The 19,732-nt window shown below is 44.3% G+C and overlaps 1 protein-coding gene across 1 annotated transcript in view; it reads right to left on the minus strand.

The window, feature by feature from the left end:
- The window catches only part of LOC121568021 (cadherin-23-like), a 188,291-nt gene that overhangs the window by 80,869 nt on the left and 87,690 nt on the right, over window positions 1-19,732 (minus strand). The window contains exons 6-11 of the mRNA XM_045221067.1: window positions 18,092-18,211; window positions 14,747-14,927; window positions 14,460-14,593; window positions 14,099-14,308; window positions 8,568-8,675; window positions 7,693-7,795 (exon numbers count right to left, since the gene is read on the minus strand). Of these exons, the coding sequence (XP_045077002.1) occupies window positions 7,693-7,795; window positions 8,568-8,675; window positions 14,099-14,308; window positions 14,460-14,593; window positions 14,747-14,927; window positions 18,092-18,211 (856 nt within the window). The remainder of the gene's footprint in view (window positions 1-7,692; window positions 7,796-8,567; window positions 8,676-14,098; window positions 14,309-14,459; window positions 14,594-14,746; window positions 14,928-18,091; window positions 18,212-19,732) is intronic.

The raw sequence follows: 19,732 nt of genomic DNA on the forward strand, positions 1-19,732 counted from the left end.
AGCGTAATTGATAAATTCACCAAGCTCAAAGGGATATTCAGTGTCTGCTTTTTCTATTTTCACCCATCTACCAATAGGTGCCCTTCTTTGCGAGGCATTAGAAAACCTCCCTGGTTTTTGTGGTTGAATCTGTGCTTGAAATTCACTTCCTGACTTACAAATAATTGTATGTGTGGGGTACAGACAGGGCTGTGGCGGTCATGAAATTTCGTCAGCTGGTGATTGTCAAGCAAATAACTGCCGGTCTCACAGTAATTGACCATTAATGAACATAAACACATTTAGCATCTCCTGGCTTCCACGCATAGCCTACCATCCACTGATGCAGACCTTGAATCCATGTAATATAGCCTACACTATCACAATAAATCCATTATTTATTTTAGATTGGTCTAAAGAAACATGAAATAAAGAAAATGTAGTATATTTCAGAAGAACAGAATAGCATACTCTGAGTTGTCCTTATGTTAGGCCCTGATCTGGCTATATCATATGGCTGTGGGCTACACTAGTTCATTTAGCAGAAAATATTTGCTTTGAATTCTGTGGCATTATTTTATATTAATTTATACTATGAAGAATACAATTGAACATAGCTGAATAAAAAATAAAGGATATTTTCTCCAAACGATTTGAGGGCGCACATGTGGCTATTCTGTGCTGAGCGGTTAATAAATATGCCATTGAGCAGACGCTTTTATCCAAAGAGACTTACAGTGATGCGTGCATACATTTTTGTGTATGGGTGGTCCCGGGGATCGAACCCAGTTCCCTGGCGTAACAAAGGACCAAAGAAACAGGTACTCCTATATGTTTAATTTAGAGTTACTTATGTAACTGTAGTTGTGATACAAACGTTGGGCTATATGTTTAGATTTTTAATACATTCTAAGGCTGCATGACTCTAAGGATGATTTGAAAAAAGTCGCATGAAAGGCATGAGCCCTGCTTTGTTTTTTGCACAGGCTGTACACACTTCATCAGTCTCTCATTCACAATTTGACAAGCGCTTGCTAATGCCTTGAAATTCCCAGTGGCATCCCCTTTGTGTGGCCGTAATGCTCCCTAGAAAAATCCATGCCTTTTACGGCCAGTGGCCGTTGTGCCCTTGGGCTGAATATAATAATTATAATTCCCTTCTCCCGGCTTCGCGCTCGAAGCACCTCTCACTCACAGGCTCTCTATCACGTGCTCGGGTCTTTCTCACAGGCTACAAGTGAAGACAGACACATCAGGGATGCAACTGCGTGTGTCCTTATCCAATTCAGAGGCGCATATTGAAGATATTGGAAGAACTGTCCACATTTACTTTTCATCAGCCAACAAGATGATTAGGCCTAACGAACAGCAAAAGCACTAGCCTATGTCAAACTACTATCACCCATAGTACAAAAGTTGACCTATTCTATTCTGTGCGAGAAATAAATATTCCAAACATAGTCTGGGACAGTTGTGGGATGCGATAGATCCCAAATTAATACAAGCACCAACAGATCAGAACGTTTAGCTTAAAATGTTGATAAACTATTAGGCTATTTCTTCACATTATAGGCTACTAATGACCATCATCAGCATCAGAGCTTGGAGAAGCCTAATTATCATGACAAAACGGTCATGTGGAATTTGACTGCCATCATGACTCGTGACTGCTGGTGTGGCGGTAACAGGTTCACTGTAACAGCCCTAGGTACAGAGATGGGGTAGTCATTCAAATCATGTTCACCACTATTATTGCACACAGAGTGAGTCCATGCAACAGGTTAACAATCACAAGGCTGCCGAGCCAGACGGAATACCAAGGCGCGTTCTCATAGCATGCGCAGACCAACTGGTAAGTGTCTTCACAGACATTTTCAATCAATTTCTCCTTGTCCCAGTCTGTAATCCCAACATGTTTCAAGCTGACCACCATTGTCCCTGTTCCCAAGAGCTCCAAGGTAACCTGCCTAAATGACTATCACCCTGTAGCACTCACATCTGTAAATATGAAGTGCTTTGAAAGGCTGGTCATGACACACATCAACACCATCATCCCAGACCCACACACTTCACACTGCCCTCTCCCAACTGGACAAGAGGGGAAATAACTACGTGAGAATGCTGTTCATAGACTACAGCTCAGCGTTCAACAAAATAATCCCCTGTAAGATCATCACCAAGCTAGGGACCCTGGGACTGAACCCCTCCCTCTGCAACTGGATCCTGGAATTCCTGGTGGGCCAGCCCCAGGTGGTGAGGGTAGGCAACAACACCTCCTCCATGCTGACCCTCACACGGGGGCCCCTCAGGGGTGTGTGCATAGTCCCCTTCTGTACTCCCTGTTCACCCACGACTGTGTTCATGCACGACTCCAACACCATCCTCATGTTTGCTGATGACACAACGTTGGTATGCCTGATCACCAACGGCGATGAGTCAGCATACAGTGAGGAGGTCAGAGACTTAGCAGTGTGGTGCCAGAACAACAACCTCTCCCTCAACGTCAGTAAGACCAAGGAGCTGATCGTGGACTGTAGGAGAAAGAGGGGAGGGCAGCTATTGTTGAGCGGGTCGAGAGCTTTAAGTTCCTTGGCGTCCACATCACTAAGGACCTAACATGGTCCACACACACCCACACAGTCGTGAAGAGGGCATGGCTGCGCCTCTTCCCACTCAGGAGGCAGAAAATATTTGTGCATGGGCCCTCAGATAATCAAAAAGTTCTACAGCTGCACCATCGAGAGCATCTTGACTGGCTTCATCACTGCTTGGTATGGCAAAGGCACCGTTCTTGAGCGCAAAGCACTACAGAGTGTGGTGCGGACAGCCCAGTACATCACTAGGGTAGAGCTCCCTGCCATCCAGGACCTCTATACCAGGCAGTGTCAGAGTAAGGTCCGAAAAATTGCCAAACACTCCAGCCACCCAAGCCATAGACTTTTCACTCTGCTACCATCTGGCAAACAGTACCGGAGCATCGGCTGTCGGACCAACAGGCTCCGAGACAGCTTCTACCCCCAAGGCATAAGAATGCTAAATAGCCAGACTGCTAAATACACTGAACACAAATATAAACGCAACAATTTCAAAGATTTTACTGAGTTACAGTTCATATAAGGAAAAGAGTCAGTTGAACTGTATTTCAATTAACTGGGAATACAGATATGCATCTGTTGGTCACAGATACAGTACCTTTAAAAAGAAAGTAGGGGCGTGGATCTGAAAACCAGTCAGTATCGGTGTGACTACCATTTGCCTCATGCAGCACAACACATCTCCTTTGCATAGAGTTGATCAGGCTGTTGACTGTGGCCTGTGGAATGTTGTCCCAACCTCTTCAATGGCTGTGCATAGTTGCTTGATATTGGCGGGAACTGCAACATGCTGTTGTACACAGCGATCCAGAGCATCCCAAACATGCTCAATAGGTGATATATCTGGTGAGTATGCAGGCTATGGAAGAACTGGGACATTTTCAGCTTCCAGGAATGCCCATACCATAACCCCACTGCCACCATGGGGCACTCGTTCCACAACATTGACATCAGCAAACCACTTGCCCACACGATGCCATACACGCTGTCTGCAATCTGGCCAGTACAGTTGAAACCGGGATTCATCTGTGAAGAGCACACTTCTCCAACATGCCAGTGGCCATCGAAGGTGAGCATTGCCCACTGAAGTCCCACTGCAGTCAGTTACAATAATGGCATTACAATGAATGTGTCGATATGACAACAGTCCAAAATAGTCAATTATTGTATGCTTACATGGTCTGCGTTTTCACGCAATGGCATGAGTTGGATTTCATTTAGCGGTTATCCCTTGTCCTAGCAGTCGACACAAATCTTTGCCACTCTCACTTGCTTGACACACTTCCCACAAAAACGTAGCTTGCAGGTGAAATAGGTGACTTGGGTTCTGTTCTTTATGCATCTGGACACCTGGCACTGTCTCCTCCCCGGGAGCTGTGCGTAATTTGGCTCACGCAAAGGCTTGTGTGGAATCTTTGCTGCTGCCTTGGCCCTCATACAGTGAGGGAAAAAAGTATTTGATCCCCTGCTGATTTTGTATGTTTGCCCACTGACAAAGACATGATCAGTCTATAATTTTAATGGTAGGTTTATTTGATAAGTGAGAGACAGAATAACAACGATAAAATCCAGAAAAACGCATATCAAAAATGTTATAAATTGATATGCATTTTAATGAGGGAAATAAGTATTTGACCCCTCTGCAAAACATGACTTAGTACTTGGTGGCAAAACCCTTGTTGGCAATCACAGAGGTCAGATGTTTCTTGTAGTTGGCCACCAGGTTTGCACACATCTCAGGAGGGATTTTGTTCCACTCCTCTTTACAGATCTTCTCCAAGTCATTAAGGTTTCGAGGCTGACGTCTGGCAACTCGAACCTTCAGCTCCCTCCACAGATTTTCTATGGGATTAAGGTCTGGAGACTGTCTAGGCCACTCCAGGACCTTAATGTGCTTCTTCTTGAGCCACTCCTTTGTTGCCTTGGCCGTGTGTTTTGGGTCATTGTCATGCTGGAATACACATCCACGACCCATTTCAATGCCCTGGCTGAGGGAAGGAGGTTCTCACCCAAGATTTGACGGTACATGGCCCTGTCCATCGTCCCTTTGATGCGGTGAAGTTGTCCTGTCCCCTTAGCAGAAAAACACCCCCAAAGCATAATGTTTCCACCTCCATGTTTGACGGTGTTGATGGTGTTCTAGGGGTCATAGGCAGCATTCCTCCTCCTCCAAACACGGCGAGTTGAGTTGATGCCAAAGAGCTCGATTCTGGTCTCATCTGACCACAACACTTTCACCCAGTTCTCCTCTGAATCATTCAGATGTTCATTGGCAAACTTCAGACGGCCCTGTATATGTGCTTTCTTGAGCAGGGGGACCTTGCGGGCGCTGCAGGATTTCAGTCCTTCACAGCGTAGTGTGTTACCAATTGTTGTCTTGGTGACTATGGTCCCAGCTGCCTTGAGATCATTGACAAGATCCTCCCGTCTATTTCTGGGCTGATTCCTCACCGTTCTCATGATCATTGCAACTCCACGAGGTGAGATCTTGCATGGAGCCCCAGGCCGAGGGAGATTGACAGTTATTTTGTGTTTCTTCCATTTGTGAATAATCGCACCAACTGTTGTCACCTTCTCACCAAGCTGCTTGGCGATGGTCTTGTAGCCAATTCCAGCCTTGTGTAGGTCTACAATCTTGTCCCTGACATCCTTGGAGAGCTCTTTGGTCTTGGCCATGGTGGAGAGTTTGGAATCTGATTGATTGAATGCTTCTGTGGACAGGTGTCTTTTATACAAGTAACAAGCTGAGATTAGGAGCACTCCCTTTAAGAGTGTGCTCCTAATCTTAGCTCGGTACCTGTATAAAAGACACCTGGGAGCCAGAAATCTTTCTGATTGAGAGGGGGTCAAATACTTATTTCCCTCATTAAAATGCAAATCAATTTATAACATTCTTGACATGCGTTTTTTCTGGATTATTTTGTTGTTATTCTGTCTCTCACTGTTCAAATAAACCTACCATTAAAATTATAGACTGATCATTTCTTTGTCAGTGGGCAAACGTACAAAATCAGCAGGGGATCAAATACTTTTTTCCCCTCACTGTATGTCTCTCACGTAGCCCGTATGCTAGACTCATGATGAAGTCTCTCCTGGGCATGGTGTTGTTCATTCACTGCTTGAACAACACGTGTGCGTTGATACAGTAGCAGCCAAGTCAAGCATGTCGTAGAGCACAGCAACAGGCCAGTGGCGGGTGCCTCCTTTCACAGAGGACAGCCATGCCATCTGATCCAAAACATCCACACCAACCTATGGAACAGAATAGAGTAGAAAATATTAGGATTATTTTCCTAAAGGAAAAACAACACGTGTTATATAGAAGAGCATAATGTATTGCATAGGTTTATCTATATATGGCATACCTTTGTTTGGTTGTGGTGCGCAATAGTATCCGGTTTTCTCTTTATTGTGTCTCCGTTGATGGCAACTGTCGGATGCATGGTTCTCATGACAGAAACGTTCTTTCTTGCCTTGCATTGGTATAGTGTGAGTGTTGTCATTCTTCAGCACTGTTGTGGAGTACAATGGCTGTGCAGGTGCCTTATTTTGCGCAGAAGGAGGGAACTCCCGTCTCCCTTTGTCTCCCTTTGTTCATTTGCAAGGAACTTGTTCGCCAATGACCGTAAAGTGAAGAAATTGTCCATAGTGACATTTCTCCCCTCACCAAAGTAAGGTTCCACAAGCCTCATCACCATATTCTCCGACACTCGCTCACCTGCTGCCCGATGTTGATATTTTCCTAAATGGTGCAGTCCCTTCCTCTCTCCTTTCTCACAGTTTAATTTGGTGGTGGCGCAGGCACCTGCTCAGTGCGTACCGTTCTGGCTTTTTTGTGCTTAGGCCTCAGAGGTGTAGGTTCAGGCTGAGGCTCAGAATCAGAAGAATAATCATCAGAGATGTCATAATTAATTTCTTCCCCACCATCTGAGTCGTTTTCATTCAGATCTTGTAGCAGTGCTAACACAGCATGTGCATTCATTCGTCTTGGTCTTCGTGCCATTGTAAATGACGCACGCTCTCACTGTGTATTCCTAGTAGGCCAGAGTAGACTGACAAGACTACTTGGATTTGGAGGACTGATATAGGGTACATTTTGAAATTATAATTAGAATATACCAATACAATAGATTGGCCCACCCTGTTCTTCATCCACAATTGGTGATTACATAATTATGCATTGTCCACTTCCCCTCGCTCATCAACTCACCCATTCTCCCCCATCATACTTTACTTAATTTATTTAATCTGTTGTCATATGTGTGAAATTAGTTTCGATATAGTTTAGGTTCAGTTTTGAGGCAATTATCGGGGTGATTATCAACTGGCCACTGCACCTTCCAATGTCAGGAGAATGAGCAGAGCAGGCCCTATTGTCGGGAGAAGGAGGGGAAATGAGGGGAAACCATTCCAATAATGGAATGCCCTCCTAAAACTGGTTAGAACTCCAGTTCTGTTTGTGATATTACGATTCTAAAAACGGCAGTGTGTTATATAGACTTATTTAGGAAAAGTCAAGGACAGAGTGGGGCATTACTTTAAAATTGGCAGAGTAATAAAATAAATAAATTCATGAGCAGTCAAAATGCCTGTTTTAGCGGTTCTAGTATTAATATTTTTCTTGATATGCCACACCTGTCAGGTGGATCTTGGCAAATGAGAAATGCTCACTAACAGGGATGTAAACAAATTGTGCAAAACATTTGAGAGAATTAAGCTTTTCGTGCATATGGAAAATTTCGGGGATCTTTTATTTCATTGTTGGGAAGCATTTCATGTGACAAATACAATTTGATTAGATTTATTATGTGACTTGTTAAGCACATGTTTACTCCTGTACTTATTTAGGCTTGACATAACAAAGGGTTTGAATACTTATTGACTCAAGATATTTCAGCTTACATTTTTTTATTAATTTGTAAAAAATTCTAAAAAACTAAATTCCACTTTGACATTATGGGGTATTGTGTGTAGATCAGTGACACAAAATCTCAGACAGCCCTGTAGCCCTCCAGTAAGCTAGCCAGACAGTCAAGACAGTTTGCCCACCAGCCAGGCAAATGCACAGAGTGACAGATACAGAGAGAAAGTCAGAAAAACACACCAGTGAGGTTGGTACCTGAGGGGGAGTTCTCAGTGATCTCAGCCCGGTAGCTGGTCTGTGTGAATATGGGCCTGTTGTCATTATCATCCAGAACTGTGATCACCAGCAGGTCTGAGTCCTAGAGAAAGGGATGCAGGGAGGGAGAGAGTGATGTATTGGGGAGGGAAAGGTGAATGGGGTAGGAAAGGAGGGAGGGGAAGGGAAGAAGGTGAGAAATGTTCTCAATAAAAAAGCAAATAGCTGTCATTCCATGCAATATTTGAGAGTCACGTGTATCATTGAATAATGCCATCTATGTAGAGCTGGGCAATATGGACAAAAATCCATATCACAATACTTGAAAATACAGAGGATCAACAACATTGCATTCACTCCATATTACTGGCCTGTATGATAAAGTGAAAAGAAGGAAGCCTGTGTTAAGAAATCCACTCCAAATCATCCATTGGTTGCAACAAGGCCGTTTAGTAATACTGCAAGACAACACGGCAAAGAAATTAACTTTTTGACCGAAATTAAAAACTACAGGTTTGGGTCAAATCCAATACAACACAGCCCAGAGTGAAACCCTCTGTATTTTCAAGTATTGTGGTGGCAGCATCATGTTATGTGTATGCTTGTCAACGGCAGGGCCTGGGGAGTTTGTCAGGATCAAACTAAATATGAAAGGAGCAAAGCCCAGGTAAAAAGTTTGAGGAAAACCTTCCTCAGTCTTCTGAGAACCTCACCCAGGGATAGAGTTTATTTTTCAGTGGGACATTTACACAAATGTTAATGCCAAAAACACACCAAAATAGCTTTCCAAGAGGTGTTGAGTAGTTCCTGAGTGGTCCAGTATCAGTCCTGACTTATTTGAGAGTGAGTGAGTGTGAGAGTGTGTGGCACAGTACCCGGCGAGCGATGCGGGGATTCTCAGGGTTGTCTTTGACGGTGATGGTCAGTCTGTACTCCCCCACCCTCTCTCTGTCCAGAGGCCTGTTCACCTGCACCACCCCTGTCTGAGAGGGGGAGAGAGAGACAGAATGGGGGGAGTGAATGTGCACAAGATGGAGGATAGACATGACTCATCAATTATACCATATCCTTCCCTTTTCAATGCCTCTCTATAACCACGTTTCCATCCACAGTTTGGTACAATTACATAAATGCAGACAGATAATTGATTTGTTCGACATGGTGGGATCTTTTTGTGTCTGTAAAATTAATTATGCGAAAAATGGCGGTGGAAACGCCTTTATGCACAAATATTAATATATAATAATAATTATTATTATAATATAATAACCACCATATCGAAGTACATTTGGAGAAATCATGCAGTTTATTAGGCTACAGAGGAAATAAATGATGATGAACTTCACAGAGTGGTGAAAGTGCACAGTGATGAGCTTGATGCTCCTTTCCAATACATTTCGAGGGTCTTATTCTGGTGACATGATGAACAGTGCTTGACCGACGTTTGACAAATCAACATATTCTCGCTCTTATCCATAATAATCTCATCATGTCGACTAGCCAACCCACACAGCCTACCCGCACTGTATCTGTGAGCTGTTGGCTAGAGCGCACGTGCCAAGACCAGAGTAGGCACATTTGCTATTTAACGCAACAGTTTTTGTGACAAAACTATCGGTAGAGTTTTCGTACAGAGTTTTCGTACATATTTCCCTATCAGACTTTTCATCCTTCTACAAAATATACTTTCCTGCAACCCGCCTCACTCAATGTGGAACGGATTCTATTATTGACTTACCTTTTATCTAGAATCTCCAGTTGAAACTAGCTAGCCAGCTAACTAGCTACTTGCTATTAGCCACAGTTAGCGGTATTTCACCCAGAACATTGGATTTTTTTTTTTCTGCGGGATTAATTTAATCACTGGATATGAATCACCGGATATTCGGCCAGTCTGCACAGCGCGTTGTCGACCCAGAACATATCAGTTTTTCTGCCGGAATCACTGAATCACCGGACCTTTAACTCCGGATTCATCGCTACCAGCTAGCTTCAACTAAATGGACGCTGTGGTCTGGCTAATCATCCTGAGCTAGGCCCATCTCCCGGCTATCTACCTCTCTGTCAACCGGACGGGACCACCTAGTGTTGACACGGAGCCCCGCCGATCCTACACGACTGGTCTGCCGACGAAATCGTCTGATGTGGTTACGACGACGTCGACCACGAAGATTCCATCTGCTAGCCCCGGCCCGCTAGCACACGCTAGCCGTGGCCTCTTACCTGCTAGTGCTTTAGCAGCCTCCGAACTATCCTATTGCTGTTCACCGGACCTTATGATAACTCAGCTATACAGCTGATGTCTGCTGGACTGTTCCTTTTACGGTACTACATCCTGTTTATGTTTAGCCTCAGCCCAAACATGGTTAGCTTATTGTTGTTTCGGGTTATTTGTAATTGTACTATTTCACTGTAGATCCCCCAGCCCAGCTAAACCTGCCTTAGATAGCTCCTTTGTCCCACCCCCTATACACGCAGAGACCGACTCAATTGGTGCCTCTAGTGATACTATCTCTTTCATTGTTACCCAACGCTTAGGTTTACCCCCACTTTACTCATATCCTTCCATATCCTTGTCTGTACATAATGCCCTGAATCTTTTCTACAACACCCGGAAATCTGCCCCCCTTTATTCTATGTACCCAACGCACTAGAAGACCAGTTCTTAAAGCCTTTAGCCGTATCCTTATTCTAGTCCTCCTCTGTTCCTCTGGTGATGTAGAGGCTAACCCAGGCCCTGCAGCCCTCAGTATCACTCCTACTCCCCAGGCGCTATCATTTGCTGACTTCTGTAATCGCAAAAGTCTTGGTTTCTTGCACGTAAACATCAGAAGTCTACTTCCTAAGTTTGAGTTATTCACTGCGTTAGCACACTCCGCCAACCCTGATGTTCTAGCAGTGTCTGAATCCTGGCTCAGGAAGGCCACCAGAAATTCTGAAATGTCCATCCCCAACTATAACATTTTCCGTCTAGATAGAACTGCCAAAGGGGGTGGAGTTGCAATCTACTGTAGAGATAGCCTGCAGAGCTCTATCATACTATCCAGGTCTGTGCCCAAACAGTTTGAGCTTCTACTTCTAAAAATCCACCTTTCCAGAAATAAGTCTCTCACTGTTGCCGCTTGCTACAGACCCCCTCAGCCCCCAGATGTGCCCTGGACACCATATGTGAATTGATTGCCCCCATTTATCCTCAGAGTTCGTACTGCTTGGTGACCTAAATTGGGATATGCTTAATACCCCGGCCATCCTACAATCCAAACTAGATGCCCTCAACCTCACGCAAATTATCAACGAACCTACCAGGTACAACCCTAAATCCGTAAACATGGGTACCCTCATAGATATCATCCTGACTAACATACCCTCTAAATACATCTCAGCTGTCTTCAACCAGGATCTCAGCGATCACTGCCTTATTGCCTGCGTCCGTAACGGGTCCGCGGTCAAACGACCACCCCTCATCACTGTCAAACGCTCCCTAAAACACTTTAGCGAGCAGGCCTTTTTAATTGACCTGGCCCAGGTATCCTGGATGGATATAGATCTCATTCCGTCAGTAGAGGATGCCTGGTTGTTCCTTAAAAGTAATTTCCTCTCAATCTTAAATAAACATGCCCCATTCAAAAATACAGAACTAAGAACCGATATAGCCCCTGGTTCTCCTCAGACTTGACTGCCCTTGACCAGCACAAAAACATCCTGTGGCGTACTGCATTAGCATCAAATAGCCCCCGCGATATGCAACTTTTCAGGGAAGTTAGGAACCAATATACACAAGCAGTCAGGAAAGCAAAGGCAAACTTTTTCAAACAGAAATTTGCATCCTGTAGCACTAACTCCAAAAAGTTTTGGGACACTGTAAAGTCCATGGAGAATAAGAGCACTTCCTCCCAGTTGCCCACTGCACTGAGGCTAGGAAACACTATCACCACCGATAAATCTACAATAATCGAGAATTTCAACAAGCATTTTGCTACAGCTGGCCATGCTTTCCATCTGGCTACCACTACCCCGGCCACCAACTCTGCACCCTCCGCTGAAACTTGCCCATGCCCCCCCGCTTCTCCTTCACACAAATTCAGACAGCTGACGTTTTGAAAGAGCTGCAAAATCTGGACCCCTACAAATCAGCTGGGCTAGACAATCTGGACCCTTTCTTTCTAAAACTAGCCGCCGAAATTGTCGCAACCCCTATTACTAGTCTGTTCAACCTCTCTTTCATAACGTCTGAGATCCCCAGAGATTGGAAAGCTGCCGCGGTCATCCCCCTCTTCAAAGGGGGTGACACTCTAGATCCAAACTGCTACAGACCTATATCCATCCTGCCCTGCCTTTCGAAAGTATTTGAAAGCCAAGTTAACAAACAGATCACCGACCATTTCGAATACCACCGTACCTTCTCCGCTATGCAATCCGGTTTCCGAGCTGGTCATGGGTGCACTTCAGCCACGCTCAAGGTCCTAAACGATATTATAACCGCGATTGATAATAGACAGTACTGTGCAGCCGTCTTCATCGACCTGGCCAAGGCTTTCGACTCTGTCAACCACCGCATTCTTATTGGCAGACTAAATAGCCTTGGTTTCTCAAATGACTGCCTCGCCTGGTTCACCAACTACTTCTCAGATAGAGTTCAGTGTGTCAAATCGGAGGGCCTGTTGTCTGGACCTATGGCAGTCTCTATGGGGGTGCCACAGGGTTCAATTCTTGGGCCGACACTTTTCTCCGTGTATATCAATGATGTCGCTCTTGCTGCTGGTGACTCTCAGATCCACCTCTACGCAGACGACACCATTTTGTATACATCTGGCCCTTCATTGGACACTGTGTTAACAAACCTCCAAAGGAGCTTCAATGCCATACAACACTCCTTCAGTAGCCTCCAACTGCTCTTAAACACTAGTAAAACTAAATGCATGCTTTTCAATCGAACGCTGCTGGCACCCGCCCACCCGACTAGAATCACCACTCTTGACGGGTCTGACCTAGAGTATGTGGACAACTACAAATACCTAGGTGTCTGGTTAGACTGTAAACTCTCCTTCCAGACTCACATAAAGAATCTCCAATCCAAAGTTAAATCTAGAATCGGCTTCCTATTTCGCAACAAAGCCTCCTTCACTCATGCTGCCAAACATGCCCTCGTAAAACTGACTATCCTACCGATCCTTGACTTCGGCGATGTCATTTACAAAATAGCCTCCAACACTCTACTCAGCAAATTGGATGTAGTCTATCACAGTGCCATCCGTTTTGTCTCCAAAGCCCCATACGCTACCCACCACTGTGACCTGTACGCTCTTGTTGGCTGGTCCTCACTACATGTTCGTCGTCAAACCCACTGGCTCCAGGCCATCTATAAATCACTGCTAGGCAAATCCCCGCCTTATCTTAGCTCATTGGTCACCATAGCAGCACCCACCCGTAGTCTGCGCTCCAGCAGGTATATCTCACTGGTCATTCCCAAAGCCAACACCTCCTTTGGCCGCCATTCCTTCCAGTTCTCTGCTGCCAATGACTGGAACGAATTGCAAAAATCTCTGAAGCTGGAGACTCTTATCTCCCTCACTAACTTTAAGCATCAGTTGTCAGAGCACCTTACCGATCACTGCACCTGTACACAGCCCATCTGAAATTAGCCCACCCAACTACCTCATCCCTATATTGTTATTTATTTTGCTCTTTTGCACCCCAGTATCTCTATTTGCACACAATCTCTTGCACATCTAGCATTCCAGTGTTAATACTATTGTAATTATTTTGCACTATAGCCTATTTATTGCCTTACCTCCAAAACTTTCTACATTTGCACACACTGTATATATATTTTCTGTTGTATTTTTGACTTTATGTTTTTTACCCCATATGTAACTCTGTGTTGTTTTTATCGCACTGCTTTGCTTTATCTTGGCCAGGTCGCAGTTGTAAATGAGAACTTGTTCTCAACTGGCTTACCTGGTTAAATAAAGGTGAAATAAAATAAAATAAAATAAAGAGTTGAAAATGTGATGGAAACCCATCGAACTTTCAATTTTTATTTGGTAAATGAAAACTTAAGTGAAAAATTACATTTTGTGTGCATCACACTGATTATGTCATCACACCAGTTTTTATCCAGAACATTTGTTTGGTGGAAACACACCACTGGTGGGAAAATGCGCATATTTTCATGATGGGGATTTTAGAATATTCATATGAAAACCTGTCACCAATTGGATGGAAACCTAGCTCCTGACTTTTTATCTATTTATTTTTGTTTGTCTACATTTTTCTACTTCTCCTTACTTGTTTTTCAGAACAAGCCCTTCTCTCCCCTTCTTCTACCCCTTTACTCTCTCTCTGTAACCTTTCATCCTCACTCACTCACTCACTCACTCACTTACTCACTCACTCACTCACTCACAGTGTCATTGATGTAGAAGGCTCCATCGTGGTTTCCGGCAGTGATGTTGTAGGTGAGCAGGGCGTTGCGTCCACTGTCCACGTCCCGTGCTTGGACCGTGGTAACCGAAGTGTGGATGAACGCCCCCTCTCTCACACTGGTGTTGTGGGGCAGGTTGAACAGAATGGGGTCGTTGTCATTGATGTCCAGCACATGGACACCCACCACCACCTGGGAGATGGAGAGGACACAGGACAGTGTCGCACTTGGTCTTAGTGTGTGTGTGGATGCACACATGTGTTGTGTTCATAGAAGTGTCTGAGCATGTTAGCATGAAGCACCACTGGATCAGTGCATGTCTGTGCGTGTGTGTGAAAAACACCATGCTGCTGCGTGGTGGGTTGCCCAGGTCTTTGGCCATGACAGTGATGTTGTAGAAGGGTGTGGTCTCTCTGTCCAGCTCCACATCTCTCCTCACACGCAGCTCTCCCTCCACTGGAGATACCACAAACTCATCTGAGAGAGAGAGAGTGTGAGTGAGTGAGTGAGAGAGAGAGAGAGAGAGTTTAGTTTGTTACTAGCCTTATACTGCACACACACACACACAGGCACACCCGCATATACACCCCACCCCTCCCCCACAAAGACACACACACACACACTACTCACTCTGAGGGTCTCCGGCAGTGATGCTGTACTCCACTTTGCCGTTGAGTCCAGAGTCCTGGTCGGTGGCCTTGACGGTCCAGACCCGGGGCCCCGGCTGGCCCTCTGTTATCTCAAAGGGCCCCTCATAGGCCTTGGGGAAGGTGGGGGTCACATCGTTCACATCCAGGACATTCACCAACACCTGGAAAGGACCGGTGGAAACAACCTGTATAGAGATCTGTATGGTCTATAACAGTGGTTCCCAAACGGTGGGGGGTCGGCAGGGGGGGAGCGGGGGTCCATATATATTATTATTATTTTGGGGGGAGGGGGACTCAGTCCGGCTTTCAACTTACTCTTTAAAATTGTAATAGTAGAAATAGTCGAAATTGTGTAGTGCATCATCAGTTTTCCTCTTGTCATGTCAGTCATTGCATACCTTAGAGAGCTATTTATAACTTGTCAGAAATGTCCAGATCAACTTGCCCATGTCAGCTAACGTTTTTTTGTTTGAATTGCAAGAAAATTAGTTTAAAACTGCAAAATGTTCTCTGCACCCCATGACAAAATGTGTAGAATTGCAGGAAATAAGCTTTAAACCTGCAACATTGTCTCTCCACCAACAAGAGTGGTTTAAACCGTTTGTGTCATGAACAGTGCTTATGCCCATAGAAATAGACGTGGCGTGGGCGCAGGGGGGGCGTGGGATGTTCCCCAATGCTGGAAGGCGGGAGAAAGTTTAGGAACCCCTGGTCTATATGGTTTATGATGTAATTTACACTTTTTGTAAAATAAAATCGGGGTCATTAATTTGACTAAACAAAAACGCATGCAAATGTCACAGATTGCAACTACAATATGATGTGTGTATAAACTATATTAACCTGTTAGGAATAACAGGATGATTCCAATGCCAGAATAAACAATTATCATGAGAGGGCCATGAACAGTACCTAGTAATGCTGTATACTACTAGAAAGCTCAGATTTTCAGCTTTTTGGGGGGCTTTATGATTTTTCTAATCAAAAGATCTAGTAAATAGTATGAAAAATAGTCAATCGTATGAAAATATGATTTCATATGCTATGAAGAACCTATTCATGAAAAATGAGTAAATAGGGCCTGAATATTTTTTGTGATAATATACATATATTTACAATCAACTTTACAAATTACATACTATAAGATTTCAGCTGCCTTATTACTGTAATAAATTATCATATAACCTGGTTAGGACAAATGTACCATATTTATGGATCACGGCTTTCATTCATTCTTGTGTCCCTCCCCTCCTGAAACTCACAGAGTTGGCTAGCCACTCTATGAATTCGTTACGATCTTAGCTTTCATCTCCTATAAAAGTTGTCTGTCTGTGATGAACACAAAGGGATTTTGTTTCACATCTACAAATAATGCTCACTTTTTTATTATTAAACTAGATATAAAACCATATTGACGGACAGTCCGACCAGTGAAGAAAAGTGTAGGCAGGATTTCCCAGCTGTGGATATGTAACCCGATACCCCAGAGTCTTCAAAGGTAAACTCAATTCACAAAGCGAATCGGCTTAAAAGAGGCTGATTTATAAGCAAATGACCTTGATAAAAGAATTAAATTATAACGAAAGTACCCGAAATCTACTCTTAACTGGTTTTAAGATCAAAGTAATGATAACTGTAAGTCGCTCTGGATAAGAGCGTCTGCTAAATGACTAAAAATGTAAAATGTAAAATGAATATTTAGTGTAAAAATAGTTATTGTCATGTAGAGTGTGTATGTGTGTGTGTGCGTACAGTGAGGGAAAAAAGTATTTGATCCCCTGCTGATTTTGTACGTTTGCCCACTGACAAAGAAATGATCAGTCTATAATTTTAATGGTAGGTTTATTTGAACAGTGAGAGACAGAATATCAACAGAAAAATCCAGAAAAACGCATGTCAAAAATTTTATAAATTGATTTGCATTTTAATGAGGGAAATAAGTATTTGACCCCATCTCAATCAGAAAGATTTCTGGCTCCCAGGTGTCTTTTATACAGGTAACGAGCTGAGATTAGGAGCACACTCTTAAAGGGAGTGCTTCTAATCTCAGTTTGTTACCTGTATAAAAGACACCTGTCCACAGAAGCAATCAATCAATCAGATTCCAAACTCTCCACCATGGCCAAGACCAAAGAGATCTCCAAGGATGTCAGGGACAAGATTGTAGACCTACACAAGGCTGGAATGGGCTACAAGACCATCGCCAAGCAGCTTGGTGAGAAGGTGACAACAGTTGGTGCGATTATTCGCAAATGGAAGAAACACAAAATAACTGTCAAACTCCCTCGGCCTGGGACTCCATGCAAGATCTCACCTCGTGGAGTTGCAATGATCATGAGAACGGTGAGGAATCAGCCCAGAACTACACGGGAGGATCTTGTCAATTTTCTCAAGGCAGCTGGGACCATAGTCACCAAGAAAACAATTGGTAACACACTACGCCGCGAAGGACTGAAATCCTAGAGCGCCCGCAAGGTCCCCCTGCTCAAGAAAGCACAAATACAGGGCCGTCTGAAGTTTGCCAATGAACATCTGAATGATTCAGAGGAGAACTGGGTGAACGTGTTGTGGTCAGATGAGACCAAAATCGAGCTCTTTGGCATCAACTCAACTCGCCGTGTTTGGAGGAGGAGGAATGCTGCCTATGACCCCAAGAACACCATCCCCACCGTTAAACATGGAGGTGGAAACATTATGCTTTGGGGGTGTTTTTCTGCTAAGGGGACAGGACAACTTCACTGCATCAAAGGGACGATGGACGGGGCCATGTACCGTCAAATCTTGGGTGAGAACCGCCTTCCCTCAGCCAGGGCATTGAAAATGGGTCGTGGATGGGTATTCCAGCATGACAATGACCCAAAACACACAGAGGAGTGGCTCAAGAAGAAGCACATTAAGGTCCTGGAGTGGCCTAGCCAGTCTCCAGGCCTTAATCCCATAGAAAATCTGTGGAGGGAGCTGAAGTTTCGAGTTGGCAAAAGTCAGCCTCGAAACCTTAATGACTTGGAGAAGATCTGCAAAGAGGAGTGGGACAGAATCCCTTCTGAGATGTGTGCAAACCTGGTGGCCAACTACAAGAAACGTCTGACCTCTGTGATTGCCAACAAGGGTTTTGTCACCAAGTACTAAGTCATGTTTTGCAGATCAATTGATAACATTTTTGACATGCGTTTTTCTGAATTTTTTTGTTGTTATTCTGTCTCTCACTGTTCAAATAAACCTATCATTAAAATTATAGACTGATCATGTCTTTGTCAGTGGGCAAACGTACAAAATCAGCAGGGGATCAAATATAATTTTGTGTGTGTTCTGTGATTGTCATCACCGTGGTGCTGGAAGTCAGGCGGAGGGCCTGGATGGGGCACTGGTCCGTTGCTGTCACGACAAGTGCGTAGTGCCCATTGCTGATCTCAAAGTCCAGCTCCTTCACTGCAACAATCTTTCCCTGGACACATACACAAAAAGACAAATACTTTAACACTCAACGCTATTCTAAATACTGTACACTCAGTGTGTCCACAACCTACACACAGTACCAGACCTGGGTTCAAATACTACTTGAAAGGTTTAAAATACTTTGAGTGTTTGCTTTAGCCTGCCTGGTGTCCCCGATGGGCAGGGTTAGCACTTCTGCAACAATTATGCTACAAGAAAATGGCGCCGACGGAAAAGTGGCTTTTTTGTGTGTTTATCAAAACAAACAAAAATGTACAGAAAGTTCCTCCTATTATCACATATGACCGCCAAATACTTCTGGACATCAGATCGACAGTTACTAACCTCGATTTCGACTTCAAATCCAACTTCAACATTGACTCAGCTGTTCCCTTGTTCATATCCCATTTCTTTGTTTCATGAGCTACCAAAACACTGCAGGCGTAGACACAGGAGACGTGCCAGCATCCTGGTGAGATTGAGACTAAGAGAATATTGACTAGTACTCCCAGTCACTTTTTTTTCATATTATATGCCTTGCAGAGACGTGGTTGGATGACTCTATGTACGTAGGACTCAGTGGTTTCTCCATGCAGCGGCACGATCAGACAAAGGCAGCCTCTGGCAAGTCCAAAGGGAGGGGGTATGTCTCTTCATAAACAACAACTGGTGCGCTGCTTCCAGTATGAAGCAAATCTCAAGCTTAGACGACAACATAGACGACAACGTCCCCACAGTGACTACACGAACGTATCCAAACCAAAAACCATGGATTACAGGCAATAGCTGCACTGGGCTAAAGGCTAGAGCTACCGCTTACAAGAAACGGGACACGGACATGGACGCATACAAGAAAGCCCGGTACGACCGCTGACGAGACATCAAACATGCAAGAGGACAATATAGGAGGAAGGTTGATTCCTCTTAAACCGGCTCCGACGCTTGTTATATGTGGCAGGGTTTGCAGACGATAATGGATTACAAAGGGAAACCCAGCTGTGAGATGCCAACTGATGCAGAACTCCCAAACAAGCTAAATGCCTTTTATGCCTCCTTCAAGGAATACAACAGAGTATTGCGTGAAAGCCACTGTTGTTACGGATGACTGTGTGATCTAGCTCTCTGTGGCCGATATGAGGAAAACTTTTAAACAGGTTAACAGATGGAATACGAGGGCGCGTTCTCAGTGCATGCGCAGACCAGTTGGCAAGTGTCTTCACTGACATTCTCTCTTTGTCCCAGTCTGTCATCCAACATGTTTCAAGCTGACCACCATTGTACATGTTCCCAAGAACTCCAAGGTAACCTGCCTTAATGACTACCACCCTGTAGCACTCTGTAATTATGAAGTGCTTTGAAAGGCTGGTCATGGCACACATCAACACCATAATCCCATACACACTGGACCCACTCCATTCGCATACCGCCCCTACAGATCCACAGATTACGCAATCTCAATTGCACTTCACACTGCCCTCTCCCACCTGGACAAGAGGGGAAAAAACTATGTGAGAATGCTGTTCAAATCAAA

Source organism: Coregonus clupeaformis, chromosome 1 (assembly GCF_020615455.1).
Source record: "Coregonus clupeaformis isolate EN_2021a chromosome 1, ASM2061545v1, whole genome shotgun sequence".
Taxonomy (NCBI): domain Eukaryota; kingdom Metazoa; phylum Chordata; class Actinopteri; order Salmoniformes; family Salmonidae; genus Coregonus; species Coregonus clupeaformis.